The 23,217-nt window shown below is 43.5% G+C and overlaps 1 protein-coding gene across 1 annotated transcript in view; it reads left to right on the top strand.

Annotated features, from left to right (window-relative positions):
• Positions 1-22,352, top strand: part of camk1b (calcium/calmodulin-dependent protein kinase Ib) — a 40,722-nt gene extending 18,370 nt beyond the window's left edge. Inside the window, exons 3-12 of the mRNA XM_083667981.1 lie at positions 10,946-11,077; positions 15,559-15,633; positions 16,887-17,025; positions 17,617-17,743; positions 17,991-18,066; positions 18,221-18,333; positions 19,331-19,409; positions 19,522-19,609; positions 19,791-19,932; positions 20,544-22,352. Coding sequence (XP_083524107.1) covers positions 10,946-11,077; positions 15,559-15,633; positions 16,887-17,025; positions 17,617-17,743; positions 17,991-18,066; positions 18,221-18,333; positions 19,331-19,409; positions 19,522-19,609; positions 19,791-19,932; positions 20,544-20,647 — 1,075 coding nt within the window. The 3' untranslated portion in view covers positions 20,648-22,352. The remainder of the gene's footprint in view (positions 1-10,945; positions 11,078-15,558; positions 15,634-16,886; positions 17,026-17,616; positions 17,744-17,990; positions 18,067-18,220; positions 18,334-19,330; positions 19,410-19,521; positions 19,610-19,790; positions 19,933-20,543) is intronic.
• The last annotated feature ends 865 nt before the right edge of the window (positions 22,353-23,217 follow it).

Here is a 23,217-nt window from a genome sequence, read left to right as displayed (position 1 = left end):
CACACACACACACACACACACACACACACACACACATACACACACACACACACACACACACACACACACACACACACACACACACACACACACATACACACACACACACACCCCACCCCATTTCTTCTTTTCTTCCACGGATTTATTTATCCTACCTCTCACACACATTCTCTCTCATCCCTTCTATCCCTTCTCTTAGTGGTCCACTAAAGATGCTGACTGAGTGTTTATTTGACACCATTTTGTCAAAGAGACTCTTCATGTCCAACCTTTACAGGCCTTTGGTGGAGAGCCATTGACATACTGCAGTGTAATCTATTGGGCCCTCGCATAACACTCTCTGCAATGCTGGTTCGTTCCTTACTTCTATTTGTTATAATGATAAATGCTAATGTAGGTTTGTTCCAGTTTGAGAGATTACTGCTTTAGGTGATGAAAGTATTAAGTTGATATGAGGTCAATGGGTTGAGCAATGTTCATGTATTTCAGTAAGTTAGTGAGACAGCTTAGTGTGACAATACGAGAGAGAGAGACAGTGAGAGATGTTAGTAAGTTCAACTGAAAGTCAGTAAACAATTGAAAATAGGAATTTGAAATAGCCTTGATTTGTCAAGTAAGTTGTCAAAGACAAATAAAGATAACTTCATTTATTCCTGTTTGTATGAGCTGAACTTTTTCAGCTTTTATCCCAGCGTGTTTGACCTACTCTGTAGGGACAACCTGTCTGCTTTGGTGGCTTCCTGAAGATTATTTATGACTAGTACTACCTACTTTGTCCTTTGTTTGTGTATTTTTTATGCGTATCTGATGGTAACGCAAATCCTGAGAGCTTCTGAGGAAAGACTCAAGAAGTCTTAAGACGTCTGTCTCCTTCTCATGCCTAAACTTGGTCAACCTTTTGGCTGACATGTTTTTATTTTTAGCTTCACTACTTTTCTGTCAGAAAGCTCTCAGGGGCTGGCAGAACCATAAGCATGTCTGTCAACTCGGGTTGGCTTTCATCTTTGTTAACATGTCAAGCACCTAAAATGTGGGTTGATCGTTCGCCTCTGTGCCCCCCATTGTTCTAGTCAGCCAGAACCACCCTTAAACGATGCACTGGGTTGTCGTGTCCAGTGTTCTGCTGCATTTTTGGGTGTATCCTCTATCGATATCAATCCACAAAATACTGAATGTGATGATAAGTTATGTGTGCTTATCTCAAGTTAGGATTCAATACACAATGTCTACAACTGTGTGTAATATACGCTGTGTGTACCAAACTGCTGCTAGAGAATGATATGAGAGAAAGACAAATAGATGGTACAACGAACGTGGAGAAACACTGGATAGAGAGAGTATAAGGGGAAAAAGGATATGGAGAGAAAGGTTGAATAAGGTAAAGAGAGAGGGGTATGAGTGGGATCATCTGTTTCCCTATCCTTTCATCCCTCCGTCCTGACATGGCCTGCTGTTGACAGAGTAATGAAGAGGTAGTGAGAGAATGTAATCAGGATGCTATTGGTTCAGTGGAGCAGCGGAATGAGAGAGAGGAAAGAGAGAGAAAGAGGGAAAGACAGAAGTGGAAAGAGAGAGAGAGAGGAGCGTGCGATTGAAGGATATAGTGGCTGAGCCGTGCTGAGAGGAGGACGGGATAGACAGATTAGATGAGTGAGAGGAAGAAAGACAGATTAGGGGAAGGAGAGAATGGAGAGATAACAAGGGATAGAGAGAGAGAGAGAGAGAGAGAGAGAGAGAGAGAGAGAGAGGGAGTAGGAGAAGCCTGTTTGAGGCGTTTGGTAGTGGGAGAAGGGCAGGATAGAGCGAAGAGAGGAGTGGAGGGAGGGAGACAGGGAGGAGAGAAAGCAGGGGGATGAGAGCGGCTTCTTTCATGACTCCATGTGCGGTGCCATCGTTTCCATCAGGCAAGTGTACAGTGCATGCTATCAAAGGTGACGATCAGTGCTTGGCTAGCTAGTCCACTAGCTTCTGTATGCCAGTCTGTTCCGGCTCTGTCAGCACTGGCAAATGGTAATGGAGAAACAGATGTGCGCCCACATAAAGGGAGAAGACATTAGTAGACATTAACAGACATTCTCACAGACTTTCGCATTTAAAACAATGTGATGCCAGCCATATTTGGTGAAGTGTTAGTTTTGTTTCCTTGATACTCACTCAATCATTTTTAGCCACATCGGAGTTTTGAACCTTTCCCAGTGTGCTATAATTGCTTGTTTAGCAGTGCTATACACACAGTTATGCTTATTTCCACAGTCATGTGCAATATATCTCTATTCATGGTTTGGCTTATATCAATTGTTCCACAATATTCTGCTCTGTTGATCACTGGCAAAGGCTAATGCCCAAACAGACTAGCAGCCAGGAGAACAGAGAGAGGGATTATAACGAGAGAGAGAGAAGGAACAATTCTCTTTCCTAGCAACATGCTGTCACTTATAAAGCAGAGCTCTAGTGTACCTACCTACCAGTGTACAGTAATTGAAGTCCAGCTTATCACACACATCTTACAGTGTATTGTCACGACTGTCATTTTGCATGCACATTTTTTAACAATCTACTAGTGTGCTCTAGCTGTGAGAGGTATTGTTGGTTGTACCTTTTGGAGGTTTTTTGAAACTCAGATAAAAGACTTGTCAAACCATCAGAGAGTTTATTTGTGCTGAAGACATGAATTCACTGTTGGCAGCATCAGATAAACAGTAGGAAAGTTGTTTTGTTTCCATACAGTAGATATGATTATATAGTCCTCACTAACAATGGCTATGATGTCTCAATGAAGTCCTCTTGGCATGTTGATGTCCCTGGGACCGCAGGGGGTGTGGTCAGACAGGTGGGGGGTGTGATCAGCCAGGTGGGGGAGTGGCCAGCCAGGTGGCGAGGCCCACTGGGGCATCCTGGTCCTAAGTGGCAGGAAGGCAGCTCTCTCTGGTGGGTAGGCCTATCTCTCTCTGTGGGGCCTTTGGAGCAGATGGCCTGTATCTGGGTGACCTTTCCACAGGCAGCCATGTTGTTGTCTAGTTGGCCATACCTGCTCAACCAAACGACTTGGAGGCCCAGATGGCTCAGTTGGTTTGAGCCTGGGCCATATATCTGTATTGTGTATATATATATATATATATATATATATATATATATATATACTGTAATGTACAGTACAGGATACTAAGGTCATCTGTTTTTATTCAAACACCTAAGAAGTGCATATGATAAAGATATAGACATACACCTGTGTTCTACTGTTTGTACTGTCTGTTATCACTGATTCTTATCTATCACTCTAGATAAGGGTTTAACTCTGTGAGTGATTTAGAGATTATATCAGTTTCCTCTACATGTTGTGAGTGTTAGTGGCTGGGAACAATAGGATAGTATGTTCTTACAACCCATTGAAGTGTGACTTTATATTGTTACCCAGCATTTTCTGTTATTGTATTCCAAAGTTCAATTTGTATCAAATTAGCCAGCCAGTTAACGACAGTAGAATGTCCATACTCCAGAAAATCAAGGGTGAATGCTTTAGAGGGAAAGTAACATTGTCAGTGTATAGAAAGCTCTGTGTTCAGCCTCCCAATGTTGTCATAGCCAGGTACTGCTACTGTACATATGACCTTTATATCTGCAGGAAGATTTCTGCACTCATTAGTGTGTGTGTGTGTGTGTGTGTGTGTATTTGTGTGTGTGTTCGTGTGTGTGTTTGTGTGTGTGTGTGTTTGTGTGTGTGCGTGTGTGTGCGTGCGTGCATGTGTGCCCGACTGTGTGACTGTTTGCTAATGTGATAGGGGTCCGTGTGTAGTTTGGTTTATATGGATGTTTGTGTGTGTCTCTTTGTGTGTTGATGTGTGAATGCTTGTGTGTGTGTGTGTGCATGCGTGCAAGTGTGTGTGTGCATGTGTGTTAGGTTTTGAATTCCTTTGATGCACAGCAAAGTCATTAAAACCTCAGGCAAAGAGAGAGAGTGAGCACATCACACTCACAGGGGGTTGCTGTTAGCGATGGAAGCTAAGCAACACCAAGTCTTTATTTTAGGCACTATTAGCAGACAGAGAAAATGTTCTCACAATATTCTCCTCTCAGCTACATAGACATTTTATAGAGATTATTCCTATGCTTGTCATTGTTTCATGTAGCCCTAAGGCTTATACTTTTCGCTTCAGGTGTTATAAGATCAAATATCATAAATTATATCAAAACTTTCTCTCTATGAAAGATAAAATGGCCTGTGTTCTTCATAAACAGTACAGTTACAGTACCAGTCAAAAGTTTGGACACACCTTCTCATTCAATTTATGTTTTTATTATTTTCTACATTGTAGATTAATAGTGAAGACATCAAAACTATGAAGGAACACATATGGAATTATGTAGTAAACAAAAAAGTGTTAAACAAACCAGAACATGTTTTTCATATTAAAAGTAGTAAACTTCAAAGTAGCCACCTTTTGCTTTGATGACAGCTTTGCACACTCTTGGCATTCTCTCAATCAGATTCATGAGGTAGTCACCTGGAATGGGTTTGAATTGAATGAGAAGGTGTGTCCAAACTTTTGACTGGTACTGTACATCATATATTTAGTTTTTAGTCTGTTTAAGTGCGTCTTTGTGCAGACTGCAAGGTTTGGCTTAGTGACGTGCGTTGAGTCAACTGTGATCAATGTAGTTTGCAACTACTGACTTCTTCGCTTCTATAGCCTATAGTTTCTATGTCAGTTCTAGCTTGCAGATATAGCCTAGAGCAGTGAACAGTCATGTACAGTCATGTACCCCCTGAGACACTCTACATCCTACTGAGTACCCCAGCACCACGGACAGCTTACTACAATGTTTTTTGTTTGTAATTGCTGCATAAACAAAAAGTAAACACACACATATATATAATATACATAAATTATAAGTATATGACACAGAATAACCAATAATTCCTGCTTTTTATTTAGATTTCAAACAGGTGATCAGCACCTAAACTCATGCACAACATAACACATAACAAGGTCAACAAAACTGGTCAGTAACAAACTGGACTATAGCCATAAACTGTACTGTACCTGCCAATTTGAACTGGGCTATATGGACTATAGTGGACTACAAAACTGTCAAATCTGTAAAAATGAACACACATGCAATACAACCTGTATACCTGTATTGATAATTCTGTAAATATCCTAATTATCCAGAGACACATCCACTTTACTGTACATAGTACTATTACTTTACCCACTGTATACACACACATTGCACAGTTAGAAAAGGAGTTGGCAGCAGAGCATTTTGCTGCAATTTTTGTTCTTGTACATTGGGCAAAATAAACTTGAACTTGAACACATAATGCCTCACCTCACCACAGATTAATGTGAATGTGCTTGAATGGCCTCACATAATGCTAGTCTGTGTCTGTACTTTGTCTTCATGCTGGTGAGAGCTGAGAACCCAGTCTCACATACACTCACCGGCCACTTTATTAGGTACACCTTGCTAGTACCGGGTTGGACCCCCTTTTGCCTTCAGAACTGCCTTAATTCTTTGTGGCATATTCAACAAGGTGCTGGAAACATTCCTCAGAGATTTTGGTCCATACTGACATGATAGCATCATTGCTGCAGATTTGTCAGCTGCACATCCATGATGCGAATCTCCCGTTCCACCACATCCCAAAGGTGCTCTATTGGATTGAGATCTGGTGACTGTGGAGGCCATTGGAGTACAGTGAACTCAATGTCATGTTCAAGAAAGCAGTTTGAGATGATGTGAGCTTTGTGACATGGCGCGTTATCCTGCTGGAAGTAGCCATCAGAAGATGGGTACACTGTGGTCATAAAGGGATGGACATGGTCAGCAACAATACTCAGGTAGGCTGTGGCGTTTAAACGATGCTCAATTGGTACTAAGGGGCCCAAAGTGTGCCAAGAAAATATCCCCCACACCATTAGATATTTGTGTTAACAAGCAGTTGAGCAGGTGTACCTAATAAAGTGTAGGTAAGTTGTTGCAAAGGGCATCAAAGTTTTAATAGCGCGATTTGCCAATTGAGGATGCTCTGCGTGCAAGGCCTTACATATTAGACATTGTGATAATATTATTCTGTTGGATAGGGTGCATGCATTTATTTTTGGTACTGAGACTGCAGTCGGCTATTCAACAGGACTGTTTGGGAAGGTAAATCACAGATTTATTTCACGTACCCCCTAGATCGATCCACGTACCCCCGGTGGTACGCGTACCCTACTTTGACAATAGTGGGCCTAGAGAGATTGTAGTTTGCATGTAGCCTTCTGTCTGTGGAGATAGTCTAGCTAGGGTTTGCATGTAGCCTACATCAGTGCCTATAGACAAATATAGACACAGATACAGTTTGCATGTTCTATGACTAGGAGAAGATGTTCCTGTATGCTCCTCTGCACATAGGCACTTTAGCTCTGATATCTGCACTCTGATATCTGCACATACTGTACTGTACTGTACTGCAACTCATGGAGCTTGAAGTCATACTTGAATGCCACACATGGATAGATCCATGTGTGGCATTCAAGTATGACTTCAAGCTCCATGAGTTGCAGTACAGTACAGTACAGTATGTGTGTTAGTGCCCTCCACTTCCCCCCCTCCCCTAACAGTGGCCTGGTGAAAACGGAGACCTGACAAGATTACTACTGTAAATGTTCCCCTGAGGGGCCTAACTAAAGCACCGTCAGCCTGTTGAAGCTGGCTGCAGTTACTGGCTGGTGAAAAATGTGTTTCTGGTGTGACTGTGATGTTCTTCTGTTGGCTGTCTAGGACTGATGTTTAAGGTATATAGATATGGACTATTTATGTTGATTTACTAATAATAATAAATCATAAATTACATTTCTAAAGCACTTTCAATTTCAGGGAAGAATGCTGAATGCTGAATCTCAGAGTGCTAATCTTTAGAGTTGGCATGTAAAGTTTGAACTACTTCTACAGTGACAAGTAAAAGTTGAGGTATAGTTGAAGAGAAAGACACTTTTTTTTCATTGGAGTAAAGTATGATGGATCAGGATATATATATCTAATTTGAACCTCTTCCCACTTTGGACTTTTTCCAGAGCATAGAGCGAGGTTGAGTATAAAATCATAACTTCTGAACGTTGAGGACTTAAAGGTCACGCTGGGATTCTAGACTGTTTGGATAGTAGCAGAGAGTGTCTCATTATGACCTGTAGGCCTACAGAAGCAGAATGTTGATTGTTGAAACTCACTTATGACTGCTAGGATAATTTACTGTCAGGATTATTGACAGTGAAAACAGTCAGTGTTCGGGTTGTTGCTGTAGTTCACTATGATGACTCTGCTGTCAGGTTAATCTACTGTTGTGATCATTGACTTTTGGAATATAGCTTTGTGTATCCTCTAAATGTAGCAGAATGTAAACCAGATAAGAACCAGTGTGCACATAAATAGTATGCAGGTGCAGTTTTCTGCCAGAACAGGAGACTTGACTGTTATAATAGTGTTTGGACAGTGACATAAGAGTGTATCTTCTAGGAGGCTGTGTTGGTATTTGTGGTGTGTATGTGGCACAGTGTTGGAATAGTGTGACACGTTTTCCCGGACCTGGGTCTGGTGGTCATGATAAGCACATCCTGTTAGGAGCAGCTCAGTAAACACTGGCGTTTACTCTGAGTTTCTCAAACTAACACGGCTTCACTTCTCTCCTCTGGGATATTAATCACACTGCAAATCATGCCGTCATATTTTCTTAACTACTCCCTGGGACGTCAAGGGGATTTTTTTGTGTGAGTCAGACAGATCAGTTTTATTTGGTTATGAAAATGACCCATGGATGAAGCCCTGTTAGTGTTATAGAAGTGAAGGTAATAAGGTATCATCTTCAGACATGCCATCTGAATGTATTAGCATGTGTTTGCTCTTTATTGTTGGCTGTGGCATCAATGTAAATATCAAGGTTGGTTGACAAAGCAGGACATTCGTGCATGCAGGAGGATGTGGTATGACTGTCATGTCTGGCACTACAGCTGCTTCATTAGTTTTATTTGATCATTCAAAAGCACAGATGCAGTTCACACAGTTCACTTGGAGAGATGATCTCTCACATGACAGCTTACTACTGGCCAAAGCATCATCATCATCATCATCATCATCATCATCATCATCATCATCATCATCATCAGTGTAGGCTCAATGTTCTTGGCCCATATGTTTTATCAGTAGCCTATAATTCCATACGGAGACCAGACAGTGCTGGTGTGAAGACAGAACTCTCTCTCTCAGGAGAATGACTCCCTGTCTAGCTGCTCTCTCTGGGGGTGGATGGAGAATGTTCATTGCTCCAGATCCTACAGTGGAATGTAACCTATTGACCCTCAGCTGGCACTGGGCCCAGAGTCACAATGGCCTGTCTTTGGTGCAGAGTTTCCAAAATACTGGGTCGGACCGATTGGTCCCTCTAGGGTTGTTAGGGATCTTGGCTAGAAACATGGTTTTGTTTATTTGGTTGGTCAGAAGAAACTTTGAAAGGTTATGGATGGGCCACAATGCAAAAACGTTTGGGAACCAACTATTATTTTAGAGAATGAACAGTCTTAGTACAGTTATAATAACACAGTTGTAATAGCACAGTTGTAAAATGACCACCTCCACATCCAACCTTACACCCGAAGTTAACATTGCCTGTTCTAGTCCTCCTAACCAACATTAGAAAAGAACATTTAATTTGGCCCATCTCTCCCTCCGTAGTTTACTTCAAAGTGAGATCAAAGTGAGATGACCCTGTAAACACAATCAACCCGGTTGTAGTTTTGTAGGTCGGTGATTGGCCATAGTCCCATTATGTTAAGTGTTTGATGCTGTTTCTGCAGGGTTATTAATAGCATGCCCAGTCCTCCGGGTCTAAACACAAATCAAACAGAGTCTGAATCTTTGTTGTGATTGTATGTAACACCTGCGTACGTCAACATCTGTGTCCATTCTATTTGTGCCAAACAAGCATAAAAAATGTATCTCTGCCTGGCGTCCGAGAAGCACTTTGTCCTAGTTAGGTAGCAAGTAAAGAGAGTTTTGAAGGGTTGGATCGCTGCAGTTACCCCACAGTTCAGTGTACTTCACTTATTGTATATAATGGATGTACTAATGTACTAAGAGTGTCCGAAACTGTCAAAAACTTTCTTACTCGCATGTATGATGTATTTATTTATTTACACATCAGCTCTGAATCAAATCCTATGGAATGGATGTGATTCTTTTAAGGCGATAGGGGGATTTCGCTTCACTGTCTTTGGAAGCCTTAGTCAGGATCCAATGCTAAACCTATTGGATTTAATCTTCTTCAGTACATGTTAGGAACAGTTTAATGCAATCTTTCCATTTAGATGGATTATGTTTTGCACTTAATGTCTTCCATCATTGAAAGAGAGGCTGCCACCATTTTGTCATGTAGGCTCTTTCCTCAGACACTGGCTTGGTGCCAACCAGCCATCCTTCTTTATACTTTAGATTATTGTTCCTATGAACCCTGCCCCCTGCCCATGCCTATGACTCTTCCCTGTTATCAGTGCATGGGGAGATAAGACAGAGAGGCTGGGGACCACACACACACACACACACACACACACACACACACACACACACACACACACACACACACACACACACACACACAGAACAGACGGCCCATCACAAACTTGCAGGCTCACACACACACACCAGTAGCCTACATGTTTTGGTGCACGTCCAGCCCAGCTTCACGCACCAGGCTTGTAGAATGACTGTACAGGCCAAAAGCATGAATTAGAAAATGTAATATATACATATATTGACATTTAGCTGACTGTTCTATTGAAAGACACATACAAGAACACAGGAACTGATCCATCACCTTTGGTGTTTCCAGCACCATGCTCCTAGCCAACTGAGATACCTGTTCTGTAACACATGGACCGTCCAACGCCCGCATGTATGGCTGATCTCTGATGGGTATGATGTGAGGGTATGATAACTGAATGAATACTGCATTATTGTGCTCAATTGCAACACTCGGTAAAGAGGAAACAAGAGTAAGACCAGCCGTACAGAGTTCCGCCTTACAGCATCCGCGTTTGAAAATAAACACTTTTTGTTTCCTCCTACACTTCATAGGTGAAATAGTGGAAGACACTCATCCACCCATGTTGCCAATCATTGGTCACGAGGAAAGAAAATGAGACAAGGAGATACAGTATAGAAATGTAGCCACATAGACCACTTCCCCATTACAGCATCCGCGTGTTTGAAAATCTTTCTGCATGTTGGAAAAAACACTTTGTTTCCCTGTCTGTTTCTGTCTGTCTGTCTGTCTGTCTGTCTCTGTCTGTCTGCCTGTCTGTCTGTCTGTCTTTCGGTCTTTATCAGCCGGTCATGGCTCTTTCTTTGTCAGTGTAGATACAACGTCTCCCCAGAGCGACATTCAGCAGATGCCCTTCTCTCTCTAACAGATGTGGTGTGGGTTTGGTTCCCTGTGGCACTCTTTCCCAAATGGTCGGTCAGGACCCTGAACCACTATAGTGGATCACAGCTTACCCCTCCTGCATATTGCCCAAAGACTGACTTTATATGGTGTGTTTTAGACCTTAACTCTGTATGGGGTTTTGGCACATTATGTTGTCGAAGCAGGTTTGTTTTGGCTGTGTGTCATAGGTTACTCCTTCTCTGGCTTCAAGGAATTGAACTGGAGATAATATGCTAACAATTCACATGTCCCTGCAGTGCCAACATCCTTCCGACATCCTTCTATTCCCTCCGGCCCACTTCCATAGAATTTCTTTAGAGCATCTAGGAAAAACTGAACTCTAAGATTACTCTAAAATGTGTTGAGTCTTGTTCCTCATTGTCACTTTGGCTTGGTCTTTTTCACTTTGTGATGAGGGGTTTTGTAAAAAGATTGATTGCTCATGTCTGGGGTCTAATGGGCTGTCCTGCGTTGTTTGTGTTTCAGGGGAGCGTTCTCTGAGGTGGTCCTAGCAGAGGAGAAGAGGACTCAGAAGCTGGTGGCCATCAAATGCATCCCCAAGAAAGCCCTGGAGGGCAAAGAGAACAGCATCGAGAACGAGATCGCCGTCCTGCACAAGTGAGTGGCCATGTACATCATGGCACACATGTACACACACACACGTATGCAATCGAACACGTCACGCAGATACACAATCATGGAACACACACACAAACACACACACGCACGCACGCACGCACGCACGCACGCACGCACGCACGCACGCACGCACGCACACACGCACACACGCACGCACACCAGCACTTAAATGACATAAATATAGACATTTACACAGAATAGGTACTTGTTAGTTTCACACAGCAGGTACTCATTGCTCCGATCTATTATGGTTGAGAGAAAAATCTAACTCTGTACATTTCCGAGACAATGAATAGTGACAACAATCGCAGTAATGACAGTCTGGTTAAAATACTTCCCTTGAAAAGTGGTGAATTACAGGCCATGCCGGAAACGACTGAACTAGAGGGTCCTGGGCTATTTATAGTGCCCTTGTTGCCTGGGTTACTGGAGACACAGAGGCCTAGCGAATATACAGGGCTCCATCCATAGGTGAGGATGGTGGGTGAGAGAGAGAGAGAGAGAGAGAGAGAGAGAGACTTAGAAAGAAGTCTGTTCACTTAGCTCCTGTAGAGCACAAAGTTTGGGTCAAACAAGGCCATAAATCATAGGTTGAACTTTGCAAATCACCTCCCACTGCTCTCTGTGGTCGTCTTGTTGTGTCTATCTGTCTTTCTGTCTCTATCTGTGTTCCTTACCTCCTTGTTCCCTCCTATATCTGATGCAGTGGTCAGGCTACATCCATATAGTCTAAAATAGCTTCCTCTCATAATCTCCTCTTCTTCATGAACACAGATCTACACTTCATACTGGAGGTGAACATAGTGTAAGACACTCATCCACCTCATGAGAAAGAAAATGAGACAAGGAGGAAAGCAGACATAGAGATATAGCCATGTTAAATATTAGGACACAGCCTGCCAGTGAATAGAGCTCCCATGAGGAGATTCCTACAAGATAGAAGACAGACTCTTCCTCCATTGAAGAGAATGATTCACACCAGGTAGTTCATATAAACCTTAAGTGAGATGCTTGAACGTCTCTGTTTACCTAATTACTCAATGCAAGATGGCTGCCTCTTAATGACAGTGTTAAACATCTGTTAGATATTACGTCACTGTTATACACATGAAACAGAACAGCCAATCCATCACACACGCACACACACACACACACACACACACACACACACACACACACACACACACACACACACACACACACATATGCTCAGAGAATACAGACAAATCTTAACTTACAATTCCATCCACACTGACCGGATGTCTGATAACTTACAAGACAGGTAGTTCAGGTGACGCGGGTGGCACTAGAATGAGGACACCTGTCGTAAGACAATGCAGTTACATAAGACTGATTGGACTGTTGTCTGCATGCCCCCCCCCCTTAGCCTTGTCATTTGCAATTGTACGATTTGTCTATATCCTGTCCTCTAAAGTCACTAGGAATTAGATCATTTTAAAGGCTGTTTTTCCACACACACACACACACACACACACACACACACACTCTCTCTCTCTCTCTCTCTCTCTCTCGCTCTCTCTCGCTCTCGCTCTCGCTCTCTCTACCACAGTGGACAAATGTCCTTAGTCATCCACTGTTGCATCAGTCAGGAAGAGTTGGGCAGAAGGTGACGTAAATATTACATCAGATCTTATTGAAAATGCATCTGTTTACAACTGCAATGAATGCTTAGTGGTTTATTGTGCACTAGCTAGATAAACAGAAGGTCTTGAAGGATTAAACTACTACTCTGTATGGAGGTTGGCTGATGTTATGAGTTGAGTAGTTAAGATAACATCAGTTTAGACTTGGAGCAGAGATATTTGACTTAATTTTAGACAGAGGTAATATATACAGTTTTTTTTACTCCTGTCCAGTTGGGCTGTGGGCTTACATTAGTTTGAAAAGAGAGAGAACGAGAAAAGGGAAAGGACATAGCTTGTTGCTAGCGTCCACTACTGTATACCCTAGAGTCCTGGACAAAGGCATTAGTCAGCTACTGTATGCATTTTATTAACTGTCCTGTCTATGAAACCCATTCTATTGACAACCTAATGAAATCATAGGGCTTCAATCTCCCCCCTGCTCTCATAGTTGGATCCCTGCCAAGGAGAAAGTGTTCTGGGTTTTCTCTGCGCAGAAGTGTTTCAAGACTATTAGTGACACACATACAGTACATACGCACATACGCATGCACATGCACATGCACGCACACGTACACACACACACACGCACACGCACACGCACACACACAAACACACACACACACACACACACATATACAGACAAATCTTAACTTACAATTCCGTCCACACTGACCGGATGTCTGATAACTTACAAGACAGGTAGTTCAGGTGACGCGGGTGGCACTAGAATGAGGACACCTGCCGTAAGACAATGCAGTCACATAAGACTGATTGGACTGTTGTCTGCGTGGCCCCTCCTTAGCCTTGTCATTTGCAATTGTAAGTTAAGATTTGTCTGTAGACACACACACACACACACACACACACACACACACACACACACACACACACACACACACACACACACACACACACACACACACACACACACACACACTTCAGGAAATAATTGCTGTTTGTGCCATACATTGACAATTACTCTACTCTTCTCAGATCAGACTTTTGATTATCATGTTTGTCATGTGTTTGTCATCTAGAGGGCGCATAACAGACAATATGCCAGCCGTCCAATCTCACTGTGGCAATCTGTCACAGTATGAGTTTCAGTATGGTCATTTGCCTGAGAATGTGTGATGTCTGACGTCAGTAATGCCCCCCCACTCCCTGCCGCCCCCCACCCACCCCCTGTCTGCCTGCTGTCTTTGGCCATGGTACAGTGGTCACCCGTCTGCTTACAATTTCCGCAGGAAGTCATGCCAAAGTAGCCTCTCCTCCATTAAACATGACGACTTCACCCAAGGCATGGCTCCTCAAAATGTAGTGACACAGACGGACATGTTTTGAGGGAAAAGTTGCTTTAAGTGTTTTATATTGAGCCGCGACACCCAGACCCGGTGTAGAAAAAGAGACACCTGGTGGTTATTGTTTGTAGTACATCCTGCTCACAACTAGTTATTCTAATTGTCAATATATCGTGCAGACATAAATGATGACATGTGTACTGTCTGATGACATGTGTACAGAATTCTGATGACATGTGTACAGAATTCAATTGCATTCAATCACATTCATTCATTTATGAATCCACCCCTCCATTCATCTAACCATGCATCCATCCATCCATCCATCCATCCATCCATCCATCCATCCATCCATCCATCCATCCATCCATCCATCCATCCATCCATCCATCCATCCATCCATCCATCCATTCATTCACTCATTCATTCTTAGACAGACAGACAGACAGACAGGTTAATGATCTGTCCATAGATAAGTCTGTCTGTATTAGCCAGGGTTAGTCACCACTGTAATCTCATTGTACTGTCACTCAGGTGGAGACATAGAGTTATAGTAGCGTGACGCAGCCTCGTGTTAGCATTGTCTACCTTCTCCCCCATGAACCTACGCTCAGCCAAAACATAGCTGCATCCAAAAGAGACAGAAAGATGAACAGTAGAATAAGAAGAAAAAGGAGAAGAAGAAGGAGAGAGAGGGTTGAGTGGAGGTGATTGTTATTGTGAGGGCCGGGCAATTGTCATACTGTAAGTACATATGTGGTGCCACTTGTTGTGGGTGCTGTACTGGCATGAGACGTGTGTGTGTGTGTGTGTGTGTGTGTGTGAGAGTGCATAGATCTGTGCAAAGACAAGACCAGTGTTCCAAGTCTCTGCTCAAACTGACTCACAGAGTAAGACATTGTGTGTGTGTGTGTGTGTGTGTGTGTGTGTGTGTGTGTGTGTGTGTGTGTGGGTGCGTGTGTGGGTGCGTGCGTGTGCACATTAGTGTGCCTGGGTGTGTGTGTGTGTGTGTGTGTGTGTGTGTGTGACAGCATCCCCCTCAGACAGTCTCTGAGTGTGTGAGGTGAAGTGCTTTAGGTGGGCGATCACGAGGCTGATGGGAGAGAACCGCCTCCAGAGCCGGTGACTCACCTGCTCGCTTCTGTCGCCACGCCAACCAGTTCCAGGGGGGCGTCGGAACACACTGCTCAGCCAATTAGAGAACTGCGTGCCGCCACACAGAGTCTGAAAACTCTATCAACAGAAAGTCTAACTCTAGTTGAGAATGATATGTTTTGAACATTTTTTTTTTTACAGATACCACATAGTTTTCAATGTTTTATGCAAATGCTTTGAGTACATGTTAGGTGACTTTCTGCGTCTCGCTGTCATGTGTAATGTTTGAGTAATGAGTTTTCTCTCTCTCTCTCTGTCTCTCTCTCTCTCTCTCTCTCTGTCTCTCTCTCTCTCTCTCTCTCTCTGTCTCTCTCTCTCTCTCTCTCTCTGTCTCTCTCTCTCTCTCCCCCCCACGCAGGATAAAGCATGCCAACATTGTCTCACTGGAGGACATCTTTGAGAGTAAATCGCACCTCTATCTGGTCATGCAGCTGTAAGTGCTCCACACACTCTCTCATTCTATCTTCCTGTCTTCTACCTCATCTTATTTTCTCTCCACACCAACTCAGCCTCTTCCTCCTCATAGGCCAACATTCACTTAAAAAAACATCCACCCAAATTCTACCCTGGTTACCAATGAAGCGTATTGTTAGGGGTATGAGTAGTTTTAGATCTTTGTAATGATATGGTAAAGAAGTGTGAGGTGTCTGGTGTGTTGTTGCATGTGTAAATGTGTGTTTGTGTCAGACACCCTGCTATTCTACTTCCCACGCACAGTGCCACTCTACATTAATTACACTATGAGCTCAGAGGCCTCTCTCTTTAGTTTGTTCCATGGAAAAGTCAAGGCAAAGGACACACACACACACATGCACGCACGCACACACACACACACACACACACACACACACACACACACACACACACACACACACACAGTGAGCCTGCTGACAACCGCTAGGGAATATGCCCTCACACCTGTAGCCTTGCACTCTCCCACCCACCCCTGCTCATGAATTGTCAGAAGGTGTGGAGAGAGTGAGAGACAGAGAGAAAGGGAGGAGAGAGAGAGAAAGGAAAAGAAAGATGAGAGCGAGTCATCTAAAGAGGAGTGCTGTTGCTTTTGAAAACAGTGGGTGGTGAGGTGACAGAGGGGGGTCCTGTTCACTTTTGCAACACTGCCAGAAGGCCAGTCAGTTTTAACCAAGGAACAGCTGGGGGTACAACAACATTGGCACATCTCTCACCCTCTGGTGTCCTCACCCCCACCCCCCCTCTATATCCCTCTCTCTCTCCCTCCCTCTCTCTCTCTCTCTCTCTCTCTCTTTCTCCCCTCCCTCTCCCTCCCTGTTCTCCCCCTCTCTCTCCTTCCCCTTCATCTCACTCTCTCTTCTCCCCCTCTCTCTTCTCCCCCTCCCTTCTCTCTCCCCCACTCTCAGTGGTGAAATACAGACATCAGTGGGGTTCATCCATACACTAACTTCAGCCTCTAAACTACAGTTGGGTGATAGGTGTAGTTGAGATGGTATCTTTTTTTAATTCAAGTCAACACATCATTAGTATATGAACATGAACTGATTTTGTGGAATATTCTTCCTCTTAGAAACAGTAGTTTGTCTAGGAAAAAGACAATGCCTCCACCTAGTGGCGATCAAGGCTAATAGCAGGTTGTTCATTGTGATACAGTGAAACTTCTTTTACTGTCGAGCCCTGGAAATAGGTGTAGCTGTGTCTCTCTCTGTCTAGGGTGTCTGGTGGGGAGTTGTTTGACCGCATCGTAGAGAAGGGCTTCTACACAGAGAAGGACGCCAGCAAGCTCATCCAGCAGATCCTGAGTGCTGTCAAATACCTCCATGACATGGGCATCGTCCACCGCGACCTCAAGGTGAGGCTGAGGGTTGGGGTCAGGGGTCATGTTTGAGGACATCCGTCATAGGGTGACAGGGAGTGAAAAAGTCAATGAGGTGTGAAATAAAATTAAAAAAATAGATTCTGGGATGTGAGGTCATAACATTCCTAAATTATGTCTTTTCTTGGAACAGAACCCTATTATTAGGAACTAATGTCCACCATTTTGCAGCAGCCCTCCCTATAAGTATTAGCATGTGGCCACGAGTGACCTTGCAGAAAGGAAATTAAGATTGCTGCCTCAATGTTTTGTTCCAAGCTTGCAGAGAGCCTGTCTAAATTAGATTAATTGTTTTTCCGTCCCTAATAGGCTAATTTGTTTACAGGCAGTTCAGTAGAGTGTAAACAGATTGATCCTTAGTTGAAATTGCTAATTAAGATTTCCCCAAAGTGTTTCTGTGTGTGTAACTGTATGTGTGTGTGTGCGAGTGTGTGTGCACGTGTATGCCTGTATTGCATGATACTGTGTCTGTTGATGTAATGGGCTCTAAAGCCAATGGCAAATTTCCTATGGACAAGTTGATTCTAAAGCTGACTCCATCCTCTGTGTATTCTTGTGCTGTCCTAGCCGGAGAACCTTTTGTACTACAGTATGGATGAGGACTCTAAGATCATGATCAGTGACTTCGGCCTGTCCAAGATAGAAGGCTCCGGAAGTGTCATGTCCACAGCCTGCGGCACTCCGGGATACGTGGGTAAGTAACGTGGTCTACTTATTAACCACCCAGAGTCATGTACAATACAATACCCTTACAATACAATACTATGTACTGTAAAGGCAATTTGGCCAATATTACAACTGTGGGTTTCTACATGTCTGTTAGCATTCCAGGCAATGTTCAGTGATAGACTGCTAACAATATTGCCCCAAGAGGCGCTAACATGGTGGGTTGTTAGCATATTAGACTTGCTGCTCTAATGAGCTCTTATTACCTCTGGCAGCCCCTGAAGTGTTGGCTCAGAAACCCTACAGCAAGGCAGTGGACTGCTGGTCCATTGGAGTCATCGCCTATATACTGTGAGTAACTGATGGGGTTGAACAAACACGCACGCACGCACGCACGCACGCACGCACGCACGCACGCACGCACGCACGCACGCACGCACGCACGCACACACAGTTTTGTCTCTGATTGTTCCATGATGTCTTTACCTCTGTTTCCCTGGTGCAGTTTGTGTGGATACCCTCCATTCTATGATGAAAACGATGCCAAGCTCTTTGAGCAGATCCTGAAGGCGGAGTACGAGTTTGACTCACCCTACTGGGACGATATCTCAGACTCAGGTACAGTTGTTCTTTATCTGATCAAAGTAGACTATCTATACAGTCTATATCAGGGGAGGCTGGTGGAGGTAGAAATCTGAGGACGGGCTCATTGTAATACATGGAATGGAATAGGCATGCATTACAATAAGCCCATCCTCCGATTTCTACCTCCACCAGCCTCTCCTGGACTATATCTATAGAGTAGTTCCATGTTTGACGGAGGCAGTCTATCTATATAGTTTATATCTATAGAGTAGGTCCATGTTTGACGGAGGTAGTCTGCCTATGCAGTCTATATCTATACAGCAGTTCGATATCTGACTCATAAACAGTAGTTGTCTCTGCTGTCCCTAGAGAGAGAGAGGGTGGGGCCTTAGCAATGCTAAAATAAGCCTGTACAGTATTACATTGTGTTCCCATTGTTAGTCCCCACTTGTCAGCAGTATCACATTATTAGAAAGGCCCTCCCAAGGAGTTGTTTAGCTTTGAGCGTCTGCCAAACTGTCAGTGTGTGTATGGGGATTAATCATAAAACAGCACACTCGCTGGCCATAATACACTAACTGGACACAGAACAGTCACTGAGATACTCTGAGATCATTACTCAGAGCCCAGGGGATCATGGTATATGGAGTCCTGCTGGGTGTTTTTGAAGTAAGGCCAAAGGCTATCTTTCTCTCAGTTATGTAACCTTGTCTCCAGGCTATTGCGCACAGCACATATAAACTGGCCTTGGTGGGAGTTCATTTACTGAAGTATTTGTGATTATTTGATTTCGGTGAATCACACAACTGGGAGGCATGGCTCCAAATCACAAACTTGTGGTGTGCAAGCACTGGGGGGAGGTGTTTTGGGAGATGATTGGTAAATTAAGCTGATTAAGCCAATGGCTATGCGACCGGCAGATAACGAAGGCCTGGTTTGATGTGTTGGTCCACCAGACCTTCAAGCATTTGAGCGGACTACATTTTCTCTTGAAATAATCTTATTGTATGTGTTTTTTTGGTGTTTTCAGCCAAAGACTTCATAGTCCACCTGATGGAGAAGGACTCTAGGATACGCTACACGTGTGACCAGGCTCTCCAACACCCCTGGTACAGTCTACCATCCTCTCCTATCACAACACCAGTTCTATCTCTGCACCTGCTATGTTCATAATGAAATAACATGGAGCTGTCCCCATGTGTCTCCCTCTCTGTCCCCCAGGATCGCTGGTGACACAGCCCTGGATAAGAACATCCACGAGTCTGTCAGTGCCCAGATCAAGAAGAACTTTGCCAAAACCAAGTGGAGGGTGAGTCCATCTTTCCTATATTATATATCTGGCCTTTATTCAATGGACAAAGACATGCTTCATACAGTGTATGTTTGACTCTAACAACACGTCTTCTAAAGCAGAAACAAACTAACTTCAAGGCTACTGTTTCTTATCTCCTCCTATCTGATCAATTCCTCTCTTTGTCCCCTCCACACAGCAAGCGTTTAACGCCACAGCGGTGGTGCGTCACATGAGGCGTCTGCAGCTGGGCAACAGCCAGGAAGGCTCCAGCCAGACCACCCTGCCCAGCCCCTGTAGTGCCCACCTGCTGCTGCCAGAGCAGGACGAAGAACACACCGGTCAGTATGGGACAGATGAGCAATGTTATGGAGCAATATTAGTGGCAAAGGAAGGGAGTTTGGTTATTATATGTAGGCCTGCAGACAGATTTGTTGATGAAGTGAGGTGCTGCTGAATTGCAGTTTTGTATGTGGGAGGTCAATCTGCAAGCTATGGGATGCAGAAACTTATTTCCCTTCACTTTATTGGCCTTTTAAAGGAATGTCTTATTTCCCTTCCCCCTCATGAATTCCACCTATGCACGTGTCCAAACATATTCTACATATTGTATAGTACACTATTTCACCTTAAGTGACCTAGACCCTGCTAACACCTCAAGCCTCTTCTATAACTTCTCTTCAAGTAACCCTCTGTAGGCTGATTTCCCTTCAGAGGCTGTGCAATTGTGAACATGCTCTCTCTCTCTCTCTCTCTCTCTCTCTCACTCTCTCTCTATCTCTCACTCTCTCTCTCGATATATGTCAATGTCGATCCATTCTGATGGGACACAGACCTCTGAAAGTGGAAAATAACCCATTCTCCTGTCATCTGTCAGATCAACTTCTCACCTCTCAGTCTCCCTCTCTCTCTCTCTCTCTCTCTCTCTGTCTGTCTTTCTGTCTCCCCCCAGAGTCCCAATGTGACGGGGGCTGCTCCCAGAGTGCTGATGGCGGGGCGGAGCGCGACCCCCTCACCAACTGCACCTACCGCTGCCACCCTACCAGCCGTGTCTGATCCCTGCCTACCCCGTTGGGCCGCGCCCAACCAACCAACCAACTAACCAACCCATGACTTTCCCATTTAAACCCTCTGGAGAGCAGAGAAACTTCCCAGTCTGGCCAGGAATACTGAGTTGTTCCAGCCTCCTGCCACAAGGGGGGGTGGCATGTAAAGAATACAGGAAGGAAGAAGGAGGGAGGAAAGGAGGAGAGACTCGATGATGCCAACGGAGGAGGTCATTTTAAACAGAGCGGGTGAGAGTTGAGGATGAAATGAGAGTGGAGAGGAAGGGAGAAGAAGAGGAGAGAGGAGTGACGCCCAGGTGTATCGTGGGTGATATTTTTCGGGAGTGGGACACAGCTTGGACAATGTTCTTATTCATGCTTTTACTTAAACACGCTTCTATTTCTTTATTTTTATATGTGCTGTTTTTTTTTTTTTAATCTCCATTATCCTTCCTCAATGACAATATGTCAAAGATGAGTCCACTAAAGATATCTGGAGGATCTGGAGAGAGACAGGTCCCTGTGCTTGTTTTTGACTTGTTTTTATAGAATCGAGAGTCTCTTGCAGATTAACAGTGCAAATATAGTGGAATCCCTTGTTGTATTGTTTCTGTTTAGCAGATAGCCTACATCTTTTGAGAGATTTTAACTTAGCCACCTACATTTGTATGGCTGTTTCCTTACTATGGTATTGGTAATGAATGACTCGTTTAGACAGTCTAATGTTCTCTATTAGCAAAGTTAGTCAACAATTTCATATTTTCACAAAATGTACATGCTGTATGCTCAGATGCATACATCTAAATCCTGCATTTTCGTAGAGAATCCATGTGAAAACACTCCACCCATTGACCCCAGGAGTATGATCCTGCATGTAGGCCTTCCTAGATAGGGCTTTGTTTGTTGGTGGTTTCATTTTCACCATTAAGTTTCTGGCTTAGGTCTCCAGGTTTTTAACAGAGTAATGCTTTCCCCCTCCTTGCCCAAAACCGTCCTATGATTAAAACTAACTCAGCACAGGGGATTCTTCTCTATGGTGCATTTAGGACTCTGTATCAAAGGTGTATTTTATGGTAGGTTTACAAAAATCGAAAGATATCTTTATATATCTCTGTACAATTAATACGACATTCGATGTGAGACCGTTTCAGTTCTATCATTGCTTTTGTATATATTTCATTGCGGCGGCTACATCGTGGAAATAGAGTGGGGTGTTTTTTTCTTCTGTCTCCAGATCACTTTCCCAGTTAAGTACTGTAATCTCCTATGGGAGATAGATTTACATACACTGCCATTCCTGTAAGGAGTAAGAATAGGTCTCAGTTAACCCACAGTTTTACCCCTTTTAAAGCCATACTTTAACCCTAGAGGGAAATATGATCCAGTTGATAGAAGTTTCTCTGAGGAGAAAAAAAAAATCCATCTTTGAAATGGATGAGACTTAATCCATTACAGTTTTTGGACCACACCAAAACGGAATCGAATGTGGTCCAGCACCTTCTCAACTCTAAGGAGGGTGTGATATCGGTTGAAACTGAAAAGCCAAATTTGTTAGTGTATTGTAGATGTTTTGTTATCGTGTAGATACTAACAAACGTTCCCCCTTTGACTAATCGTTCCAGGGAAGATTTCTTTCTTATTTCTGTTGGGGTTTTTTCAGAGCCATTCAATCTGTACAGAGAGAAGTTGAATTAAAACAATGTATATGTACATCTCATCGTCTCATTTCATTATTACATCTGTCACGTTCTTCTGATTTCTGTGTGCGAAAAGATGACTCATGTATAAGTTATGAGACATGAATTGAAAAGCAGTTTGTGTCAGTGCTCTAGTGCAACTCTTTGTTCTCATTAATACTTTTTTTTTTCCATAGTTTAGTCCACACATTCTGTCCATCATGTTCATACCTTTACTGAACAAAGCGGCTCTTATGTACTGATTGATACACACAAACACAGGCAAAATACACACACACACACACACACACACACACACACACACACACACACACACACACACACACACACACACACACACACACACACACACACACACACACACACACACACACTTAACAATCCTGAATACTGTAATTACACTGTCACATTTACAATCATATCCAGTCCAGTAGGTAGTACTATTTGTGGAGGCTGATAGAGGAGGTTGCATGTCAATTCTGACCTGCAACAGAACCAGCTCCACCTCACACACCACAGCCTGGCTTAGACTATGTTGTTCTGGTCAGACTGGGCCTTGAGAATCAGATCAGTCTTGTGTTGAGATTCAACATAAATCACTGTACAAGAACATCATATAGAGAATACACCAGCGTTCTATCTCTATCTTTAACATACCCTGCACACATTTCTCCATATACACACACCAGAAACCAACACTGCAGACCTACCTATGATAGCCTATATTCAAAGCCCATTGACTGACCCAGATCAGCCCTCTACGTCCTCTATTTCAGTGGCGTTTCGTGTTCTGTACGCTGGTGTAAATGGTGGTCAATCATGGTTGTTCAGCTTATTGATATCGATCAGTGATCTGTAGGTGTGTGCTAGAGTTACAATCTGG

This window comes from Argentina silus (assembly GCF_951799395.1).
Source record: "Argentina silus genome assembly, chromosome: 4".
Lineage (NCBI taxonomy): Eukaryota > Metazoa > Chordata > Actinopteri > Argentiniformes > Argentinidae > Argentina > Argentina silus.
The sequence above is the reverse complement of the archived record's forward strand: the minus strand, read 5'-3'. Positions and strand labels throughout refer to the sequence as shown.